The sequence below is a fragment of the Emydura macquarii genome, unplaced genomic scaffold, assembly GCF_026122565.2.
Source record: "Emydura macquarii macquarii isolate MOO-44397 ecotype Brisbane River unplaced genomic scaffold, CSIRO-AGI_Emac_v2 contig_3534, whole genome shotgun sequence".
Taxonomy (NCBI): Eukaryota; Metazoa; Chordata; order Testudines; family Chelidae; genus Emydura; species Emydura macquarii.
In genome coordinates, this window is record NW_027133671.1 from 722,009 (window position 1) to 740,959 (window position 18,951).

Genomic DNA, 18,951 nt, shown 5'->3' on the forward strand with positions numbered 1-18,951 from the left:
TCCAAGTGTATTGCCATCCATAGGTGGTCCTAGCACCCTGGCTCTGTGGTTACAGGTACACTAAGCCATGAGGGTCCTGTGACAAGGAATGGCTCAGTGAGTGATGGACCTTTCCGCCACCCTCTAGGCTGAACAGAGAATTAAGGCAAAGTACTCTGACGTTTATAGGCTAAAACAAACAACTACCATGCACAACTTACACATCACCTTACGTATTTATTACATCTATTTGTTACTGCCCCTTGTTCCTGATACCTTGGACAAAACATCCCTATGCATTGTTTTGTCAAACTATCTTATCTTGTGGTAAGTGGGATGTGTCTGTATTAGCTGGAATATAGTTACATAAATATCCAGTAGCTAATATATTAGCAGCAACTTTGCCAAGTTCAGGTACTGGACGGTGAACTTGTAAGCATCTGCTTTAATACATGGCCTCACTTTGGTTCACAGCCTCTGGTTCAGGCCTCAGATCTTGCACCAGGCCCAGTGCTCCAGATTCTCTCTTCTACAGCGCAAAGGTACCATATTCCAACTTTCTCCTTCGCAGAGTTACCTTTGCAGGTCTCCCAGGGCAGGAGCATCGTGCCGTGACTTACAAATCCCAGAGCTGTTTTGCATCTGTTAATAATCATTAGGGCCATGAAAGTGCATCAGCTGAAGGTCAGAACAATGGAGCCAAGTCTGTAAGAGACTATAAAGGCCCCAGCTATTAATTCTTCTTTTTCTGCCTTAACTGGAGTCCCCTGCAGACCAGAATGTCTGTAGTATTCAGCAGTACACAGACCTTCCTCTCCCGCCATTCCTCCTTCTTAGTAAGCCCACTATATTGTACAAAGGGGAGCAGCATAGGTCCGTATAAAACATCTCCTGGGCTTGGTAAAGGCTCCCCTGCCTGCTTGTGGAGCCTTTATGGCCCTTGTGTGCCACTGAAGCAGTTAGAAGAATCTGCCTGTAGCTTTGGGGGGGGGGGGGGGGGTGAAGAGGCATTGTGTGTGGGACTCTTTGTCTGTCAGGGACTCCCAATCAAATGTAATTACTTCCAAGTTTAAAAAAAAAAAAAAAATTTTGACTGACAGCCCTGGAAACACAGCCTGGGCTCTGAGAATCAAACTGGGTTCTTTCTTTCTGTCATATCCTCACGTTTCTCTTTGGGTCAAATTATGGTTTTATTTTTCCCTGCCCAACCCCGTTGTCTCCAGAATAATTCCAGAGGCAATCTCTTTGCCTTTGATAGGTGTGTGCAGGTGTAGCTGATTGGAATTTACTAAATCCTTCTGTTGGTGCTGCATCAGAAGGAATTGCATCTGTCTGTCTCTTAACTGTGCTGGCTTTGCAGGGCTAATGGTTGTGAAAAGTGGTAAACTGTTTTTGTCACTGAAGTCAGCGGATGAGATGCTGAATACACGCACAGAGCAGAATGGCTGTGTAAAAAGGTTGCGGACTAGTGGTCTACCCAGGCAAATTAATGTGCAGCACAGGAATGTGCTTTAGAAATCACACCCCTGTGGAGTGCCTGTGTATGCAAGCCCTAAAAGACTTGCCAAGTGTCACATAGGAAATCTTGGAATTGAACCTAGACCCCTGTATGGCAGTCCAGTGTTTTAATCACAAGTCTAATTCTGTTGTGGATTTGATGAAGGGTGTGATAAAATAAAGTTTAGTAAATAAATCTGATTTGCATGTTGGCTTGGAGTGCCATAATTTCTACGCTAAATCCACAGGATGGTATGGAGCTATTGATCTTAAAGGAAGCATCTTACGCATCTCTTTTAAGAAATTGCACAGGAAATACCTCTCAATCAGATGGGGAAGACTGCTGTCTGTACAAGGTGTTCCCACTTGAGTTATCTGAGGATAACTTTTACTCTGCAATTCTTTCATAATGAAGTGACAGTAAGTGCCTGTTTTAGGAGAGCAAGCTTGGAGTCTCTGAATTACTACGCCACCGCTCTTGTCTTGCCAGTCTCCTACAGAGAGAGGGGATTTGAAGAGGCAGTTTCCTGAAGGAGAAAGGAAGGCTACTTTACCATGGAATTCTCTGAATATGTTGCTCCTGCAGATCCACCTTGACTCTCCCGCCTTCCTCACTTCTTTGGAGGCTTCAGTAAAATTTTGTTCAGGCAGAGAGGAGCAGAGGGATGTCTGTGGATGCAGCCCTCTTGTCATGTAGATTAGAATGTTTTTGGATCAATAATCAATTCATGATCAGAATGGTTAACTGCTCTTAAGTGGTTCTGGTACGACTGAGAAATGGCATGTGACTTCTACAGTATGATCTGCAGAGGAAGTGTGTGCAGAGAACTCTCTGTACTGATAAGTAATGTTTCTTGCTTTGAAATTCAGAGACGTGTGAGAAATCCAAGTCTTCAGTTTTAATCTTTTGGGCCATGTGTTTGGGGGTTTTTTTAAGTCACTTAGGAAAGTTACATGTCACAATCAATTAATTTTTTCCCTTTTTTGCTTTGTGTTTTAAGTAACAAGCCAAACCCCAACCAGATCAATGTAAATAATGTCAAGCCAGGCGTGGTAAATGGTACAGGAGGACAGGCACAGAACACAGGAGCAGGACGGGCCTGTGAAAGCTGCTATAGTAAGTGATTTGCAAATGTAGCAATTGTGCAAGAACAGTGAAAGTATTCTAGCACTAAGACTAAAGTAAAGCTTTAATAAGCTACCATGGTGGGGAGGGGGAATAGGCAAGGTTTTTCTTTACATAAATGCTTCTAAGTTTTTAGGTGGTTGGATTTTTTTGTAAATAACTGTAAGAGCTGATGTTTCCTGTGGAGTAATAGATGTCTCCTGAGCGAAGACAAAGCTTTAATTCACTGGAGAGGCCTTGCTGATGTTCTCACAGTTTTATAATGGTAGCGGAAAGTCCAAAGAGCATGGTTACATCCTTGTATTCACTATGAACTCATCTGTTAATATGTCCTAGCCTAATAGGCATCCCTCTCCTTTATGGAGAGTCTGAGATGTGCTAAAACACAAGGCTGTATGGAGAGTCAAAATGACTGACATTTCCCCCCTCCCCCTCTGCCCCTTTTCCGTAATGGTGAAGTTGGGGAGGAGACTTCTAAAATAGAGAAGAAAAGTTGCAGTGCACCTCCCACCATCACCCCCTCACATATGCAAAGGGCTGGTTGTGTTTTGGAGTTACGGCATAAGATATCTCAAAGGCATTGACAGGAAGTGTCCCCATCCTAATGACTAAGTCGTATTACTATTTTCAGTGACATACTAACAAGTGTAACTACTTTAGCTAATGTCAGAGAGAGAAGATGATGAGGTAATCTCCTTTTATTGGACCAACTTCTGGTAGTGAGAGAGACAAGCTTTTGAATTTATACAGAGCTCTTCTTCTGTGTAAGCTCAAAGGCTTGTCTCTCTTAACAGAAACTGGTCTAGTAAAAGAGATTACTTCACCTGCCTTGTCTCTCTAATATCCTGGGACCAACATGGCTGCAACAACACATTTGATGATGGTGATGGTAAAGTTTTAATTTGCCTCATTTCTGATACAACAGGCTTACAATCTAGTTTTGTTATATTGTGACACTAAATACTCTTTCTCCTTTGAGATGGTAAAGATGCTTGTAAAGGCTATAAACGTTGAAAATCAATTCTGTTTAAGAATCTATATGTTTCCACCTTTATTATCCCTAGCCACACAGTCTTATCAGTGGTATTCTTGGGGTCCCCCTAACATGCAGTGTCGCCTCTGTGCATCCTGTTGGACATACTGGAAGAAATATGGTGGCTTGAAAATGCCAACAAGACTAGATGGCGAGAGACCAGGACCAAACCGCAATAATATGGTATGTGCCTTCAGTGTAGGCAGCTTGGGATTGTTGGTCAGGGAACAGAGTGCTCGTATCCAGTTAAGAGTAATGGAAAAAGTATCCCTTCTTCCTGCCACACCCATCAACCACATCAAATAATACACAACTGTTTAAAGCCTAATCCAACAGAATTTATTAGTCAGAGCTTGGCTTTCTTTATGACATAGTAAGGGCCTGGCCTGTGCAATAATTGACACGTCACCTTTGTTCATGTGTCGTTCAGTATGTATGCCTTTGGCCAAAGCCAGCCTTCCAAGACAGAGTGCTTAAATTGGTCCACATTAAAGTAGAGGGCCAAAAAATTTAAAAAATGAATCGTGACTTGGGAAGAGCAGCAGCTGTTCAGATGGGAGAAGGGTATGGAGTGTTGTGTTGCATTCTTAGCTTGTTGAGTCATCCTTCCGGATCTCTGCCTGCCTCTCTTCCCTTCACCTCCATCTCTGTACCTTCCTTCAGCCTGTATCAACTCCAAGCTCCCATCTCTGTCCCCTGGAGCCTTTCAGAGACTGCATAGAAGCGAATATTTTACTTTGCCTGAGCATCCCTCTCCTTCTGCCCAGCCTTTAAAATACTTAGGAAAGAAGGGGTTTGAATAGGAGGCTATAGATGGGAATGAGTTGCAGAGTGGGCTATGTAGTGTTTATTGATGCTGGATTCTGGTGTTCTGCACATTTCTAATAAAAATCAGTTATAAACAGTAAAAGTGCTTGTGCTTTTCTCCTCTTCCCAGAGTCCTCATGGTGTGCCAGTGCGAAACAGTGGGAGCCCCAAGTTTGCCATGAAGACACGACAAGCTTTTTATCTGCATACAACAAAACTGACCAGGATTGCCAGACGCTTATGTCGGGAAATCTTGCGTCCTTGGCATGCGGCAAGACATCCCTATCTGCCCATCAACAGTGCAGCAATCAAAGCAGAATGTGAGTGTTTACCCAGCCCGCCATACACTTATTAAGAAATTGGGAAACCAGAATTTGAAATTAATTCCTCCTCTTAGGAAAGACTTGTTAGATCTTTCCAGGGGACAGGAGCTAAGCCCAGATGACCTGCTGTTACTTATTTCATTTTCCGAAATGACCTAACTCATCATGTGATTGTCAAATAACAGGTCTGAAATAGATCAGCTTTTTTTTTTTAATGTCACTTGTTTGCCAGTATGCAGCACATTCCTTTCCCTGTGTGTACACAAAACATAAACCTAATCCGTAAACATCCTTTTTTACTAGAAAGTTCTCCAGAAAAGAACTGTTTTAGACTTCTCCAGAGCAACATTTCCCAAGGTACAATCTGGACTCGGAACAGTTGTGTCCCCTCACTTCTCCTGCCTGTGGTGTCTTTTACATTTCTATATTGTGAGAGCAACCTCTCTTGGTCCTGCTCAGACACAGACTCTTGCATGCAAAATCACTCCAGCTGAATTACATGAATGCTCTGGCAAGTCACTTACGAATTGTATTGCAGAGTGACACAAGCAAATAACTAGTCCCAGTGTTGTCCCCCAGAAACGTGCATCTTGTACTGCCAAGCACCTTCCTGGACAATGCAAGCTCGTAGAAAGTCTGTCATTTCATCAATGGAAAATGATATGCCCAAACCCTGTTATCTCAAGTGAAGGTTCCCAAACACTTCCATCCAAACACACTGGTTTAGATAAAACAAGTTTATTAACTACAGAAAGATAGATAGATTTTAAGTGATTACAAGTAATGAAGCATAAAGGTCAAAACTGGTTACACAGAAAATAAAACGGAAAAGCGCTAACTAATGCCTAACTTTAACAAGCTAAGTGAAATTAAAAGCAAAAAGGTCTGGATTGCTTCAACCAGGATCTCCCCCCAGTTCAATTATGCTTCCTTTATCTTTCAAACGTTATAGTTACCATGGGTAGAGAGAAGGTGATTTTGGGAGCCTTTGTTTCTCATTCTTATATCTTCCTCCCTACTTTGAGGATTATCACCAGCTGGGTTTAGGTGACAGCCAGCCTGTTTACAGGGAAACCCCCTGCTGTTCCATTGCCAGTATAGAAAGTTCTTGCTCAGACCCTTCTTCCTGCTGAAGAATGGCCATTTAGCCCGGTGATAGTCTATGATAGTCCATTTGATTATGCTAATACCCAGCCAGTGTGTCTCTGAAGAACTGGTTTGGGTTGCTTTTCTAACTCTGGAATGTTACAGCAATGTTATACATTAGAAATTTCTAACTTTACGTAAAATGTTGCCACACATTTTATCAGGACAATAATGTTCAGTGGATTATGAGTTTCAAAACAATACCTCACAAACCACTCTTTGTATGAAATTTATCACAGTCTTGTAAAAAGAGTGAACACAGATATATAGTCTGTCATACTAAGTTCATGTCAGAGATTCCATTCCTTTTTAATAAGAAAATTGTTTTCCCCAACCTCGATATTGTCTTCACAGGCACAGCACGCTTACCAGAAGCATCAGAAAATCCTTTGTTGTTAAAGCAAGTTGTTCGAAAGCCTTTAGAAGCAGTACTCCGATATTTAGGTAAATACGCTACTGGCTAATTATCCTAACTGCATATTTTCATTGTTTTGGAACTAGAAACGGGGGCTGAGTAACCTGATCTGAAAAAATAGGATCCTCTTTCCCAAAATTTTGCCCCTCTTTAGAAATAAGTTTAACTAAACCTTTTGTAAGGTCCTGGTATGTTCACTTGATAGGCTATTGTTTCCTTCTCTGGAACAGGAGAGAGGCTGCAGGGGCCACTGTGAACTTTCTTCTCATCATACTATATGTAGAAGTCTGGTGGCTAAGCAGCCTATTACCCATCCTCCATCCCATATCAGAAACTCCTCTTTAGCGGTCATGAGGCAGCCTCCTTTCCTGCAGCCTCTGGTGTCTTGATGGCCCTGGATGGGAGGCCTTCTGCTTACAATCCATGAATGTGATCAGATGGGTGCAGTTGGCTGGTCCACATTCCTGCAGTCTTAATATAATTCCTACAACGGGGTCCTCTGTGCAGCCTCTTCTCAAGTCTAAGAGGCCTCACTCAGGGTACAGAGCTTTGTCCGTGAAATGCTGAGAGTAAGTGCTTTGCAGGAGCTACCGAAGGAGTCTACAGCTCTGCTGTGGGCATCTCCCCAGCACCCCAATCACTGCACAGTAGCAAATGTCTGATAAGGATGTGGTAAGGCACTGGAATGGGCTACCTAGGGAGGTGGTGGGATCTCCATCCTTAGAGGTTTTTAAGGCCCCACTTGACAAAGCCCTGGCTGGGATGGTTTATTGGTGGTTGGTCCTGCTTTGAGCAGGGGGTTGGACTAGATGACCCCCTGAGGTCCCTTCCAACCCTCATCTTCTATGATTCTATGGTGTCACCAGCGTGCAGTAGAAATTGCATTGGAGTTTGTTTGCTTGGCCTTTTAGGCCTTTGAGAGTAGATTCTGCAGCGGAAAAGGTTGAAGTGCAGGAATTATGATCAGTGGGTGATTCCTAGATTTCAGATTCAGAAGGGACCATTGTGATCATCTCATGCATAATGCAGGCCAGAGAGCATCCCCCAAATAATCCCTACACTGTTTGATCAGTACTTGGGAGCAAGAACTCAAAACCATCTGGGCACCAGAGGTGGTTCAGGAGGTTGTCCTCTTCCTCCTGAGTGAGTGGGAATCATGTCCCCAGCGTGAAGTATGGTGCTGCGGGAGGTTCTGTCTTTCAGGTTGAACATAAAAGGATGGTCTCAATCACCCCTTTAAAGCAGACAAACAAAACCACAGTCTGCATCCCTCTTTTACAAAAGTAGGGGAATGTGTGTCCTGTCCAGAAATTCCCTCTGCAGTTTTGTTTGGGAACAGCATTCTTTTCCTCTTGTCCTAAATTGTTTAGCATTGCTGTGTGCTGTTACACATCCGTTAGTCTTCCTTATGAGTGGATGACATGATTTCACGTGTGTATCGTTTGCAACGTGAAAAGTGCTTTGGGCTCTTTGAAACAAATGGCTGATATTTCATTAGCACCTTTTATCCAAGTATTTCAGTGAATTTGTGCTTAATTTGATCTGTTGCTTGTTCTTATCAATACATTGGTATCTGCAAATTCTCATATAATCATATGTGCATCATGCATTGCCTTAAAGGAGGATCCCTCCCATAACTGGGAATGCTGTCAAATGAACATTGCAGTAAGCCAGGATACTGTGTGCATTAACTGACTATTGGTGCATGCCTGGAGTGTGTTGTGGGGCACAGGGATGAAGGCCTTATGACTTTACCATAGCCCATGCTGGCATCAGAGTACAGCTTATTAACTGTTTCTTTTGTATTTAAAAAGTTATGGTGCTTAATGTATTGCATCCTTCTACTATTAAAAATCTAGAAGGAGAGGAATAATAGGGGAAAAGGCTACAGAAGCCTCTCATAATATTTTTGATGATATTTTAAAATCCATTTTAACCTTCTCCTCCTTCTCTTATTACTTAACGTTTACTCTTTGTAGGTAACCTGAACTCCTCGGCCCCCCGTCTTCTCTAGGGTCCCATGAGCTATCGCTCTTTCAACTTCATTTGTGGCCAAGCAGCTGCTGCCAGCTCACTTTCTATTGAAGTTGAAATTTAAGACACCCAATTTTTTGTTTAAATAGCCATTGAGTTTTAAGGGACTAGAGGCCACAGACTGCTCCGGAGGGACAGTCAGGTTGCAAAGGCAGGGACAGTTTTAAAATGGTCATGCTTCTTTCTGGTGTTTCCAGCAGCGACTACACTGCCTCCTTCAGACTTTCCTGGTCGGTTTAAATACTGAATTTGGGAGCCTTAAACGAGCACCCAGAACAGTGCTCTAATGTTAAAAGCCTCCTCTGACCACTTCTCTAGTCTTGCTGAGTGATACGGATGGGGAAGGGGCATTTTCCCTGTAGAGACTGGCTTTGTTCACTAGAGCAGTGGCCAGGCTGCTTCTAAATTCCAGAGAGTCGGTCTGGGATTTACTTTAAGGCTCCCAGTTCAGCAGTTAAAATAACTCTCTCTTAACTCTGATAGGAATCTTTGAAGTTAGTTTGGTTCTTTGAGTATTTTTCTTTATAAAAATATAGTGTGTGTATTGCATGAGTATTCGTTAAATAGGGTTTGTCTGCTTTTGTTTTAGATACAGTACTTAACAATTAAAACATTCCATAATAATAAATGTCCCATAGAACTTCCCAAATGGTATACACGGAGCACAACCAAAATGCAGCCACTAAAAGGAGAGGAAATTTTGCTATGGGGTCCCAGGAAAAAAACCTACTCTTTATGAAGAGTACCATAGGATCTCTAATGCTCACAGCAAATAGGACCTTTGTTTTTAAGGTCTCATCTGAAAGCCAATGCTTCAGTGGGGTGGCTCTTAAGACAGGAAACAGAGAGGAGGGTATCGGGGCCATTCTCCTTTGATGTCACTATCTTCAGCAGTGTTATGCTACTTCTTGCTATTACAGAGTCAGAGCTGTGAATCCACAGCTAGGGCCGAGAAAGAGCAACTCATTTTAAATCCCCCTGTTTTCAGTTGCTTGTAACTTTCTCAACGTCTTTTCCCTTGGCACGCCTATGCTTGATCTCTGCCTCAGCCAAAAGGTTAGATTTAAATTCTGTGCATGTTCTTGATAGTTTTGTTTTGAGTCTTAAATGGCTTGGCCAGTTTTGGAATTGCATTTGTACAATTCTGATGAAATTGGCCATTTTGTAACTTCCTGGTAGCCTGGGGGTGTTGCATGACTTCTTGAAGATGGCTTCTAATATAGAGCAGCCAATATTACCCAGAATTAGTGGAAAACAGTTTTGGCAAAGGAGACAAAACAGCCTTTTATCCCCTATTTTAGAGTTATACGGCAGTGAATGTTATGGCACAGGTTAAAACATCCTTAATAGAGTTGAATTCAGCAGTATATTTACAATGCTATAAATAAGTAGCAATATTCTGTTAGGCTTAGGGTCAAATTCAAAGGTGATATGTGCAGGAATTTGTGTTTAGACCTCTTTTCACTAACTTAGATTCCCTTGCATATCAGCAGAGTAGGTGTAAGTCCGCATAAGGCAGCTTTGAATATATGGATTTCCGTTAGCGTGAGAGGGATGTTCATATTTGGATTTATAATCTCTCTATCTACTAATAAAAATAACACACTGCTGTTTTACAACAGAGTCTCATCCATGTCCTCCGAAACCAGACCCTGTAAAGAGTTTGTCCAGTTCTCTGAACAGTCTGACTCCTGCCAAGTTCACACCTGTCATAAACAATGGATCCCCAACTATCCTGGGAAAAAGAAGCTATGAGCAACACAATGGGATGGATGGTAAATATTTTTAGTACGCGTATGTTGTCATCTGTTGGGTGTTTCTTGTGTCTCAAGCAAAGTGCTCCTATTAATAATTTCCATTTCAGGATGCTGTAATGGAGTAGGAATATTGCCAAAGGGACAGCATCAGCCATATACCAGGGGAGATTGTGGTTTTTATTTTAGGGGCCTTAATTGTTTTGAACACAGAACAAGAAACATTATGGTTTACTTTTCTCTTCTTGCAAAGGCTGATTTTGTTTTATTTTGCTTGTGCAGGCAAGGACGTGTATGGTCTGAGCAGTGTATTTATATAGAGCTGTTAGACTAATGGAACTCTGCCCACTTAGACCATATCTTAATGTCAGGCTGATCTCAGCCTTGCAGACATGACGGAAAATGACAATCCTCTTTTTTTATTATTATCATGGTTACTACCACCATAGGAATTACTACAGAGAATTTCCCAGATGGTTTCTCCTCTTTCGTTAAGAATTTACTGCTTTTTTAAAAACCTTCAGAAACTGCCCAGTTCTCAGGTGGATGTCACCTCTGGATTGGCAGGGTATGAGGAAAGCCTTCAGGGCTGCTTTTCCAGGGAGGAAGGCAGGCTAGTGGTTAGCTGAACTGGAGCAGGACTAAGTGGGGAATCTTGCTTTTAGTCAGCCCTGCATTGCCTTACTTCGAGCCAACCCTTCTTCCCTGGCTGGCCTCTCAATGAGAGTCTCCTCTCACTGGAGGTGGGTCTCACCCCTACCGTCAGCCCAGTAAGCAGCATGGGTAAAGACAGCATGTGCTTGCAGCAGGAGATGGAGGCACAATTCTCCTGGCATGGAGTCCAGGGCTCTGTCCTGAAGAGCTGGCTGTTGGCTGAGCCTGGCACAGCTGGCTCCTCAATCAAGATTGAGCGGGCTTATTCAGGAATAGGAAGGTGGAGAATGGCTCACTTAAGAGGGGTGCATCTGGAGCATGGCACTTAAGTGATCATGACAGTGCAGGCCCGCCTATGGGGGGCAAAAGGAGCAATTGGCCAGGGGCCCAGTGGTGGGTGATGCTTCCCCTTGGGGAGGCTAGTTCCCCGTCCTGCCTCTTCCACCTGTGGCCCTGCCCACATTCCACTCCACCCCTATCCCCTGCCCTGCTCACTGCCACATCCCTTCCTCCTCTCCTTCCCTGCTCAACCCCCCGTCCCCCAGGCCGCTGCTCATCGCTGCCTAGGGGAAGAGGATGTGTGGAAGAGAGGAGGGGGATTTGGGGGGTGGGGCCTGGGACAGAAGGGCGGGACCACAGGCGGAAGCAGTGGGAAGCTTCACTTGCTGCCCATGGTCTTAAACCTCAGCCCTCCCTTTCTAGGGGAGCTGTTGACTGTTCTGCTCTGGGGCCTGGAATTGCTGTTGGTGGGCCTGTGACAGGGTGAGGAGAAAAATGAGCTTCCAACTTTCCCAGAAGTGAGCACAGCTGATTGTCAAACTATTACAGGTCTTCTCCTTCTGGAGTGAGACCAGATTCTCTCCCATTCTGCTCCATCCCTGTCAATTTACTGTGCTGCATTAAAGCAGTACTGCCACTGCATTTCAGTGCAACCATCTTTACATTTATTCTTAGATTAAATTAGCATTTATATTGAAGGCAAACTCCACAATCAGCAGTGAGTATCTTACTGTCTAATATTTAGCTTTTAAAAATGCCACTGTTCAGATTGCTGATATGGTGTTTTTTCTCTTTTCTCTTCACTTATGCTCTGTCAGGCAACGTGAAGAAGCGCCTGTTGATGCCTAGCAGGGGTAAGACCTCAGAGCTGCGCTCAGCTTATGCTAGGACAGTGTCTTTTTTCGTTTCATCTGTTGGCTTCTCTAGTTCGCTTGTCTGTGCCTTGTGGCTACTAATGCTCTGTGTAAATTTTGTGTTGGTGTCTAAATGTTCTTTGGATAATCTCTGTATCCATAGTCTATGCACTGCTAATTATTTTCCAGCCTTTTTTCACATGTGGGCATAATAGTTGTACAACCATAGTTGTTGCATGGAAGTGGTAATGAAATGAAAGATTTAATCTTCTACTACTAAAATCCCCAAATTATCAGACATTTTTCTAGCAGTTTTGTAAAAGATATTGAATGTTTAGGAATGTAAAGATAGTTTGAATATGTTTTTGGTTCACTATTTAACATTAAGAAATGTAGTCTTCAAATGTTCTATATGAATTTAAATATAAAAAACATACAGATCACAAAAGAATCAAAATATAATAGGATATTTTCTGCCTTGTATTCATGACCCTTTATAATGTTAGAGATACTGCTAGCTGTTTGATTAGCCAGTGCTGGTGTGCATATCTATCTTTATCAAACTAGCATCTGTAATTATAATAATTTGCTCTTACATAGTGCTTTTCGTTCATAGATCTCAAAGTGCTTTACAAGGTTAGTAAGAATTCTTTTTCTTCGAGTGCTGGTCCCTATGCATATTCCATTGTGGCATGTGCTCCATGCATCCGGAGTCGGAGGATTCTTGCAAGCAGCATCCATTTATCTTCCCATGCACCTTTTTCCTCCTAGTTTTTTCCAAATGAGGGCATAAATGGTGGAGTGGACCGACTGCCTCTCCAGTTTCTTCTTACTGCTGCATGGCCTGGGTCCCAACCTCCAGTGACCAGAGCTCTCCTTTGATTTCTTTGATCTGTAAATATTTCAACAATTGCCTTTGGTTTATTTTGTATACAGCTAGCTAGTTTTAATAGTGTTTAGCAAAGATTTCTAGTTAGATATATTCCCCGGCTTAGGAAAACTTCCCCTTATGACCCATTATGGTCATTTGAGTGTGCCCAGAACTCCAGGATTAAAAAAATGTGTCCGACCCCCGTTCCTTCTCTGTCAGTGATGACCATCAGCACTGCTTGTTCTGTTTCAGAGAGGCACACTATACTCCTTTCTGTAGCCATACACAAGTGGCACAGGAACTCCGGCTTAGAAAGCACCTCATGCAGAAAGCCATGAGGCCACAATCCGAGCCCCGTCTGAGGGATCCTGCCGTACATTGGCCTGATTCGACACACAGTGCGCCTCCTATCATGAGGTCCAACTCTGTTTCAAGAGAATCCATACCCACAGTTGGGGTCTCATCGAGAAGGCAGAGAACACTTGAACAAACAGAAGAGCAAGTCTTCCTTTAAGTTTGCTTCGATGATGTCTGACACAAGTTCGCTCAACCTCTAAGGACTTAAGACATACTAAGTCCCAGAACATGACTCTAAACCCCATAAAGCCAGGGCTTTATCGGTACAACCACACCAATTCAGCAGGTACCGTCCAAGTAAAAAAGTCAGGATCCATCGGTTCCACCACAGTCAGCTTTAACCACCGTTGGTACTATTGGTTCTCTCTCTCACATGGAGCCTCCCTTCTCTGACCCTATCAGCATGAATGGATTGGACCCCTTGCATTTCAGGGAGGTCAGATATTTCTGTTACCCTGAAGGGACATCTTTGCTCTTCCTGAGCCTCAGTTTCTCCCATCATTAAAACCGTCTCTCCCTAGGGAGATTGTGACTCCTCTAGGGGATGTTACTGAGGACAGAAACCTATATCCTCTTTCATCTACTGGCAGTGCCTTTCCTCCATTGGACCATTAATGCTGCCATTGGATCTGGACACATTTTTCTCTTCCTCGGTAGAATTGAAACCACCAGAGGAGCTATCATCTCATCCTCCAAGAATGCTAGTCAGAAAGGATATTCAGAGCCTCCTTGTACCATCCTCCACCTCGACATTTACCTTGGGAGTGTTGGTACCCGATGCCTTGGGAACCCCCACAACCTTCTCCTGACGCAGTTTATTGGCCGTACTGGGGAACATGGGACCCGTATGCCAGATATCCACCATGAGGAGGGAGCTGGGATTCTGTCAGTCATGAATCCGATGCTCCAAAATGACGATTGCAGACCGAAACTCAGTTTCCATGTTCTTACCACATCTTTTATAGTTACTGGCTCTCATGTAAGTCTGTGGGTCTTGCTGTGTCATGCTGCCTCCAGGTTCAGTATGGTTGTTAATCACCAGCTAATTGCTGGCATGACTATTTTCTTATTTCTGTACTTTGTCAGTTCCCAGGGTGGCTCCTTCTGTACTTTAGGGTCGTTATCTGCACTTCAGGGTGGTTGATATGCATTCTTCGGCCTTCAGGGTCAGGATGGCAGTTGGCGTTTTCACTTTCTTTTCTGTTAGAGCAGGTTAATTGACATCTTTTTATGGCCCTGCACATATATTCCTTACTCTCTCTCTCTCAGAGAATTCATCAAGATATTTTTAGATTCAGTAATACAAGTTTCAGGAAAGAGTTTACTTCAAGAAACTAACAAGATGGAATCCACTTATGCCACACTAAACAGTACTATACCATTATCATAACAGTAAAGGAAAAATCTATCTCTACCTTGATCTTTCTTATACAATAAAATAGAGTCTACATCTGATTCGTTTGCACAGCTCCTGGGGATGGCTCACAGGCTGCCGTGGAGAGATCTAGACAGCAACATCCACTCCTTCTGACAGGGAAGCTAAATTCCTCGGTTTGTTGGGAAGAAAGGTCTTCACATCCACAAGTCTTCTGTTTCATACAGCGAACTGTCAAGTGCTGTTGGCTAAATATGACTATCTGAACTGTTCCACATTCATAGGCTTTGGAGACAAGCTATCTCAAGAGGACACAGCTCACTTCCAGGCTCTTCCTGAAGAGGGTAAGCTGGGCCACAACTGCATGCCAATCAACAGTTGATGCAGCAGACACATCTTCCAGATTAATGGCAACAGCCGTCGTGATATGTCATGAGTCATGGCTACACACTTCAGGATTTCCCAGGGAGATCCCAAACACCATGGAGGACTCACCCTTCCGTGAAGCCCCCATTTTCCCTGAAAAGACAGATGAGTCCTTAGGTTCTTGCCTTCTGCTCCTTGGGAATATATACACCTACCCAAAAAGAAAGTATTACAGGCAGTCTTGCAAACCTAGACAGGGGACTTGATAGTTTTATCACCAATGATTTTACGACCCTCTTTGTGAGAGACAAAGGATACAGAAGTCTCATTTCCCTGCAACTCCTGTTTCTACAGCACCATCTCAGCTCCATCCCCCACCAAAAAATATTTTTGATGGGCGTTTGAGAGCTGCAAACCATTGATGAAGCCACCCCTATCCAATCCCCACATATCCTTTGGATGTCATTTAGCGCTCTGTTTTCACAACTGGAGTGCTAGAACAGTGGACAAGTGGGAATTTAGTTATCCATTCTCGCTGTGCTATTGAGTTTATTCTCCAAAACTGCCATCCATCTTCAAGGACTATTCTCAGGGAGACAGTGGAATCCCTCCTCCAGCCAGGAGCAATAAAGCAAGTACCTCTTCAACACCAGAAAATGTACTTCCTAGTCCCCAAAAAGAAGGGAAGTTGGAGACCTATCCTGAATCTCCACAATCTCAACCACTTCATTTGAAATTTTAGCTTGCGAATAGTCTCTGTGGCATCAATAATCCCATCTTGGAAAAGGATATTTGGTTTACAGCTCTCGATATGAAGAATGCTTAATTTCACTTGAATATTCACCTTGCCCACAAGCATTTTCTCAGATTCATGGTGGACCCTGACCACTTCCAGTACAGGTGCTTCCCATTCAGCATTCCCACTGCCCTCATGTCTTTACCAAGGTCTTTCTGATGGTAGCAGCTCATTTTAGATAGTAGAGCTTCACCATCTTCTCCTATCTCGATGACTGGCTTCTCATTGCCAGGACATGTCAAGAAGCCTGTGAGTTGACCTCATTAATGCTTCAGTTACTTCTCTCTCTAGAAGTCTCTGAACCTGGAAAAATCAATCCTCACTCCGACACAGACTATGGACTTCACAAGAACCACTTCTAGATTCCGTCATGGTGAGATATTATCTACAACAGGACAGGTTCTGCATCATGAACGACCGGATACACCAGGTTATATGCAAACCTCAAGCTCCAGTGAGAACTTGTCTTTTCCTGCTGGGGCACTTGGCTTCATGCACTTGTTACCCCATTCGTCTCACTCCATCTATGTTTCCTTCAGGTGTGGCTCCACACAATGTATTCACCAACCAAATTCTGCATAAATACTTGATAACCATTCCTTCCAGAGTAACTTAGTGAAAGGATCCTCATCAGGTATGTATGGTGTCCCCTTCGTACAATCCTCACCAGACAAGATGATCATTACAGGCATCACTCTCTTAGGCTGGGGAGGGAGCCCGCATTGACAGCCATATGGCACAGGGTGCTTGGATACCAAGATGCACATAAACCTTCTGGAACTTTGACCAGTCAGAGAAGCTTCAAAGGTTTTTCTGCAACTTATCCAGTTCCACCATGTCCTCATAATGTCAGGCAACATGACAACCCCCCCCTTACACAGTTCCCTAAGGTGACCGCATCTATACAAGATGGATCTCGCCCTTGCTTGTTTGTTGATGTGTCAGGAAACAAATCACCCTGTCAGCAGCTTACATTCCAGGAACTCAGAATGTGTTGGACACCCTTAATAGGCATTTTGTGGTCAATCATGAATGGGAATTGCACATTTCTGTGGTTAACAGAATCTTTGCTTGGTGGCGGACCCCAACCTGGCATCTGTTCTCCTCCCAAATGAACAGGAAATGCAACATCTACTATTCCAGAGGAGCTGTAGGTCTACGTTTTTGGGGAAATGCTCTCCTTCTTCCTATGGTCAGGACATCTGACCCATGTCTTTACTCCCTTACCACTTACGCCTTGAGTCTTACAGAAGATTTGACAGGAAAGGGTATATGTCATCCTCATCACCCTCTATTGGCCCAGACTGTTTTGGTTCCCAAATAGCTAATGAACAGGAGCAGCTAATGGGAGTTTTGTGAGGGAGTTTAGATGGGGAGTGGAAGAATGGGAGGGGAGAGGGGTAGAAACACTTCATTAGCATTCTGTAAACTAAAGACAATAATTCCTCTCTCCCCCTCCCCCCACCCTCTCCAAAATAAAATCCAAACAATAAAAGAAAAAGACAATCCCAGCGATTACAGGCTGGTAAACCTAACTTCATTACCCGGCAACTTGGTTGAAACTATAGTAAAGAACAGAATTATCAGACACACAGATGAATACAGTTTTCTGGGGAAGAGTCAACATAGTTTTTGTAAAGGGGAATCATGCCTCACCAATCCATTAGAATTCTTTGAGGGGATCAATAAGCATGTGGAGAAGGGTGATCCAGTGGATATAGTGTCCTTAGATTTTCAGAAAGCCTTTGAAATGGTCCCTCACCAAAGGTTCTTACACAAAATAAGCAGTCATGGGATAAGAGGGAAGGCCCTCTCCTGGAACAGTAGCTGGTTAAAAGATAGGAAACAGGGTAGGAATAAGTTGTCATTTTTCAGAATGGAGAGAGGTAAAATGGTGGTGTCCTCAGGAGTCTGTACGAGGACTAGTGCTGTTCAACATATTCATAAATAATCTGGGAAAAGGGGTAAACCATGAGGTGGCAAAATTTGCAGATGATACAAAACTACTCAACGTAGCTAAGTCCAAAGCAGACTGCGGAGAGTTACAAAGTGATCTCACAAAACTGGGTGAGTGGGTAACAAAATGGCAGATGAAATTCAATATCGATCAATGCAAAGTATTGCACACTGGAAAACATAATCCCAACTATACATATAAAATGATGGGGTCTAAATTAGCTGTTAACATTCAAGAAAGAGATCTTGGCGTCAGTGTGGATAGTTCTCTGAAAACATCCACTCAATGTGCAGCGGCAGTCAAAAAAGCTAACAATGTAGAGAATCATTGGGAAGGGGATAGATAAGACAGAAAATATATTGCCTTTTTATAAATTCATGGTACACCAATATCGTGAATACTGTGTGTACATCTGGTCACTCCATCTCAAAAAAGTTATATCAGAATTGGGAAAGATACAGAAAAGGGCAACAAAAATAATTAGGGATAGGGAACAGCTTCCATATGAAGCGAGATTAGTAAGACTGGGACTTTTCAGCTTGGAAAAGAGACTACTAAGGGAGGGATGTGATTGAGGTCTATAAAATCAGGACTGGTGTGGAGAAAGTGAATAAGGAAGTGTCATTTACTCCTTCTCATAACACAAGAACTAGGGATCACCAAAGGAAATTAATAGGAAGCAGGTTTAAAACAAACAAAAGGAAGTATTGCTTCACACAACACATAGTGAACCCGTGGAACTCCTTGCCAGAGGATGTTGTGAAGGCCAAGACTATAATGGGATTCACAAAAGAACTAGAGAAGTTCCTGGAGGATAGGTCCATCAATGGCTATTAGGGATTTCTGTTTGCAAGAAGTTGGGCATGGGATCCATCACTTCATTCCTTCTGAAGCACCTGGCATTGGTCACTGTTGGAAGATAGGATACTGGGCTAGATGGACCATTGGTCTGACCCAGTATGGCCATTCTTAAGTTCTTTCTAATGTCATCTCACCCTCTGATCAGCATCCAGTCTTTTCCCAATCTTTTGACCCATGAGAGGGGCAGGGTCAAGCATTCCGATTCTGAAGCACTCCATGCTATGGCTTGGTTTTCAGATGGACATCAATGCTAGAACCTTCCTTCTCTGAAACCTTACAAACCATCCTTAACAGCAGAAAAGAGTCCACTTGGAAATGATATTTAGCCAAGTGGAAGAGTTTCCCATCTGAACATAGCAGAAACACGCATCTCCTGAGTCAGCAGGTAGTCCGAAATAAGGGGAATATCTTTTCCTCAGTTCTATAGGAGTCCACCTGGCATCAGTCAGTGTGTGCCATCCACCATA

At 43.2% G+C, this 18,951-nt stretch overlaps 1 protein-coding gene across 7 annotated transcripts in view; it reads left to right on the plus strand.

Moving 5' to 3' along the window:
• The window catches only part of MTA1 (metastasis associated 1), a 111,171-nt gene that overhangs the window by 70,373 nt on the left and 21,847 nt on the right, over window positions 1-18,951 (plus strand). For 6 of the 7 annotated variants that reach the window (XM_067536342.1, XM_067536347.1, XM_067536343.1 and 3 more), the window contains 6 exons: window positions 2,478-2,593; window positions 3,667-3,818; window positions 4,573-4,762; window positions 6,266-6,355; window positions 9,983-10,135; window positions 11,866-11,901. In XM_067536342.1, the coding sequence (XP_067392443.1) occupies window positions 2,478-2,593; window positions 3,667-3,818; window positions 4,573-4,762; window positions 6,266-6,355; window positions 9,983-10,135; window positions 11,866-11,901 (737 nt within the window). Of the gene's footprint in view, window positions 1-2,477; window positions 2,594-3,666; window positions 3,819-4,572; window positions 4,763-6,265; window positions 6,356-9,982; window positions 10,136-11,865; window positions 11,902-18,951 lie in introns of those variants that run through there. The other variant, XM_067536348.1, reaches the window with a different exon arrangement.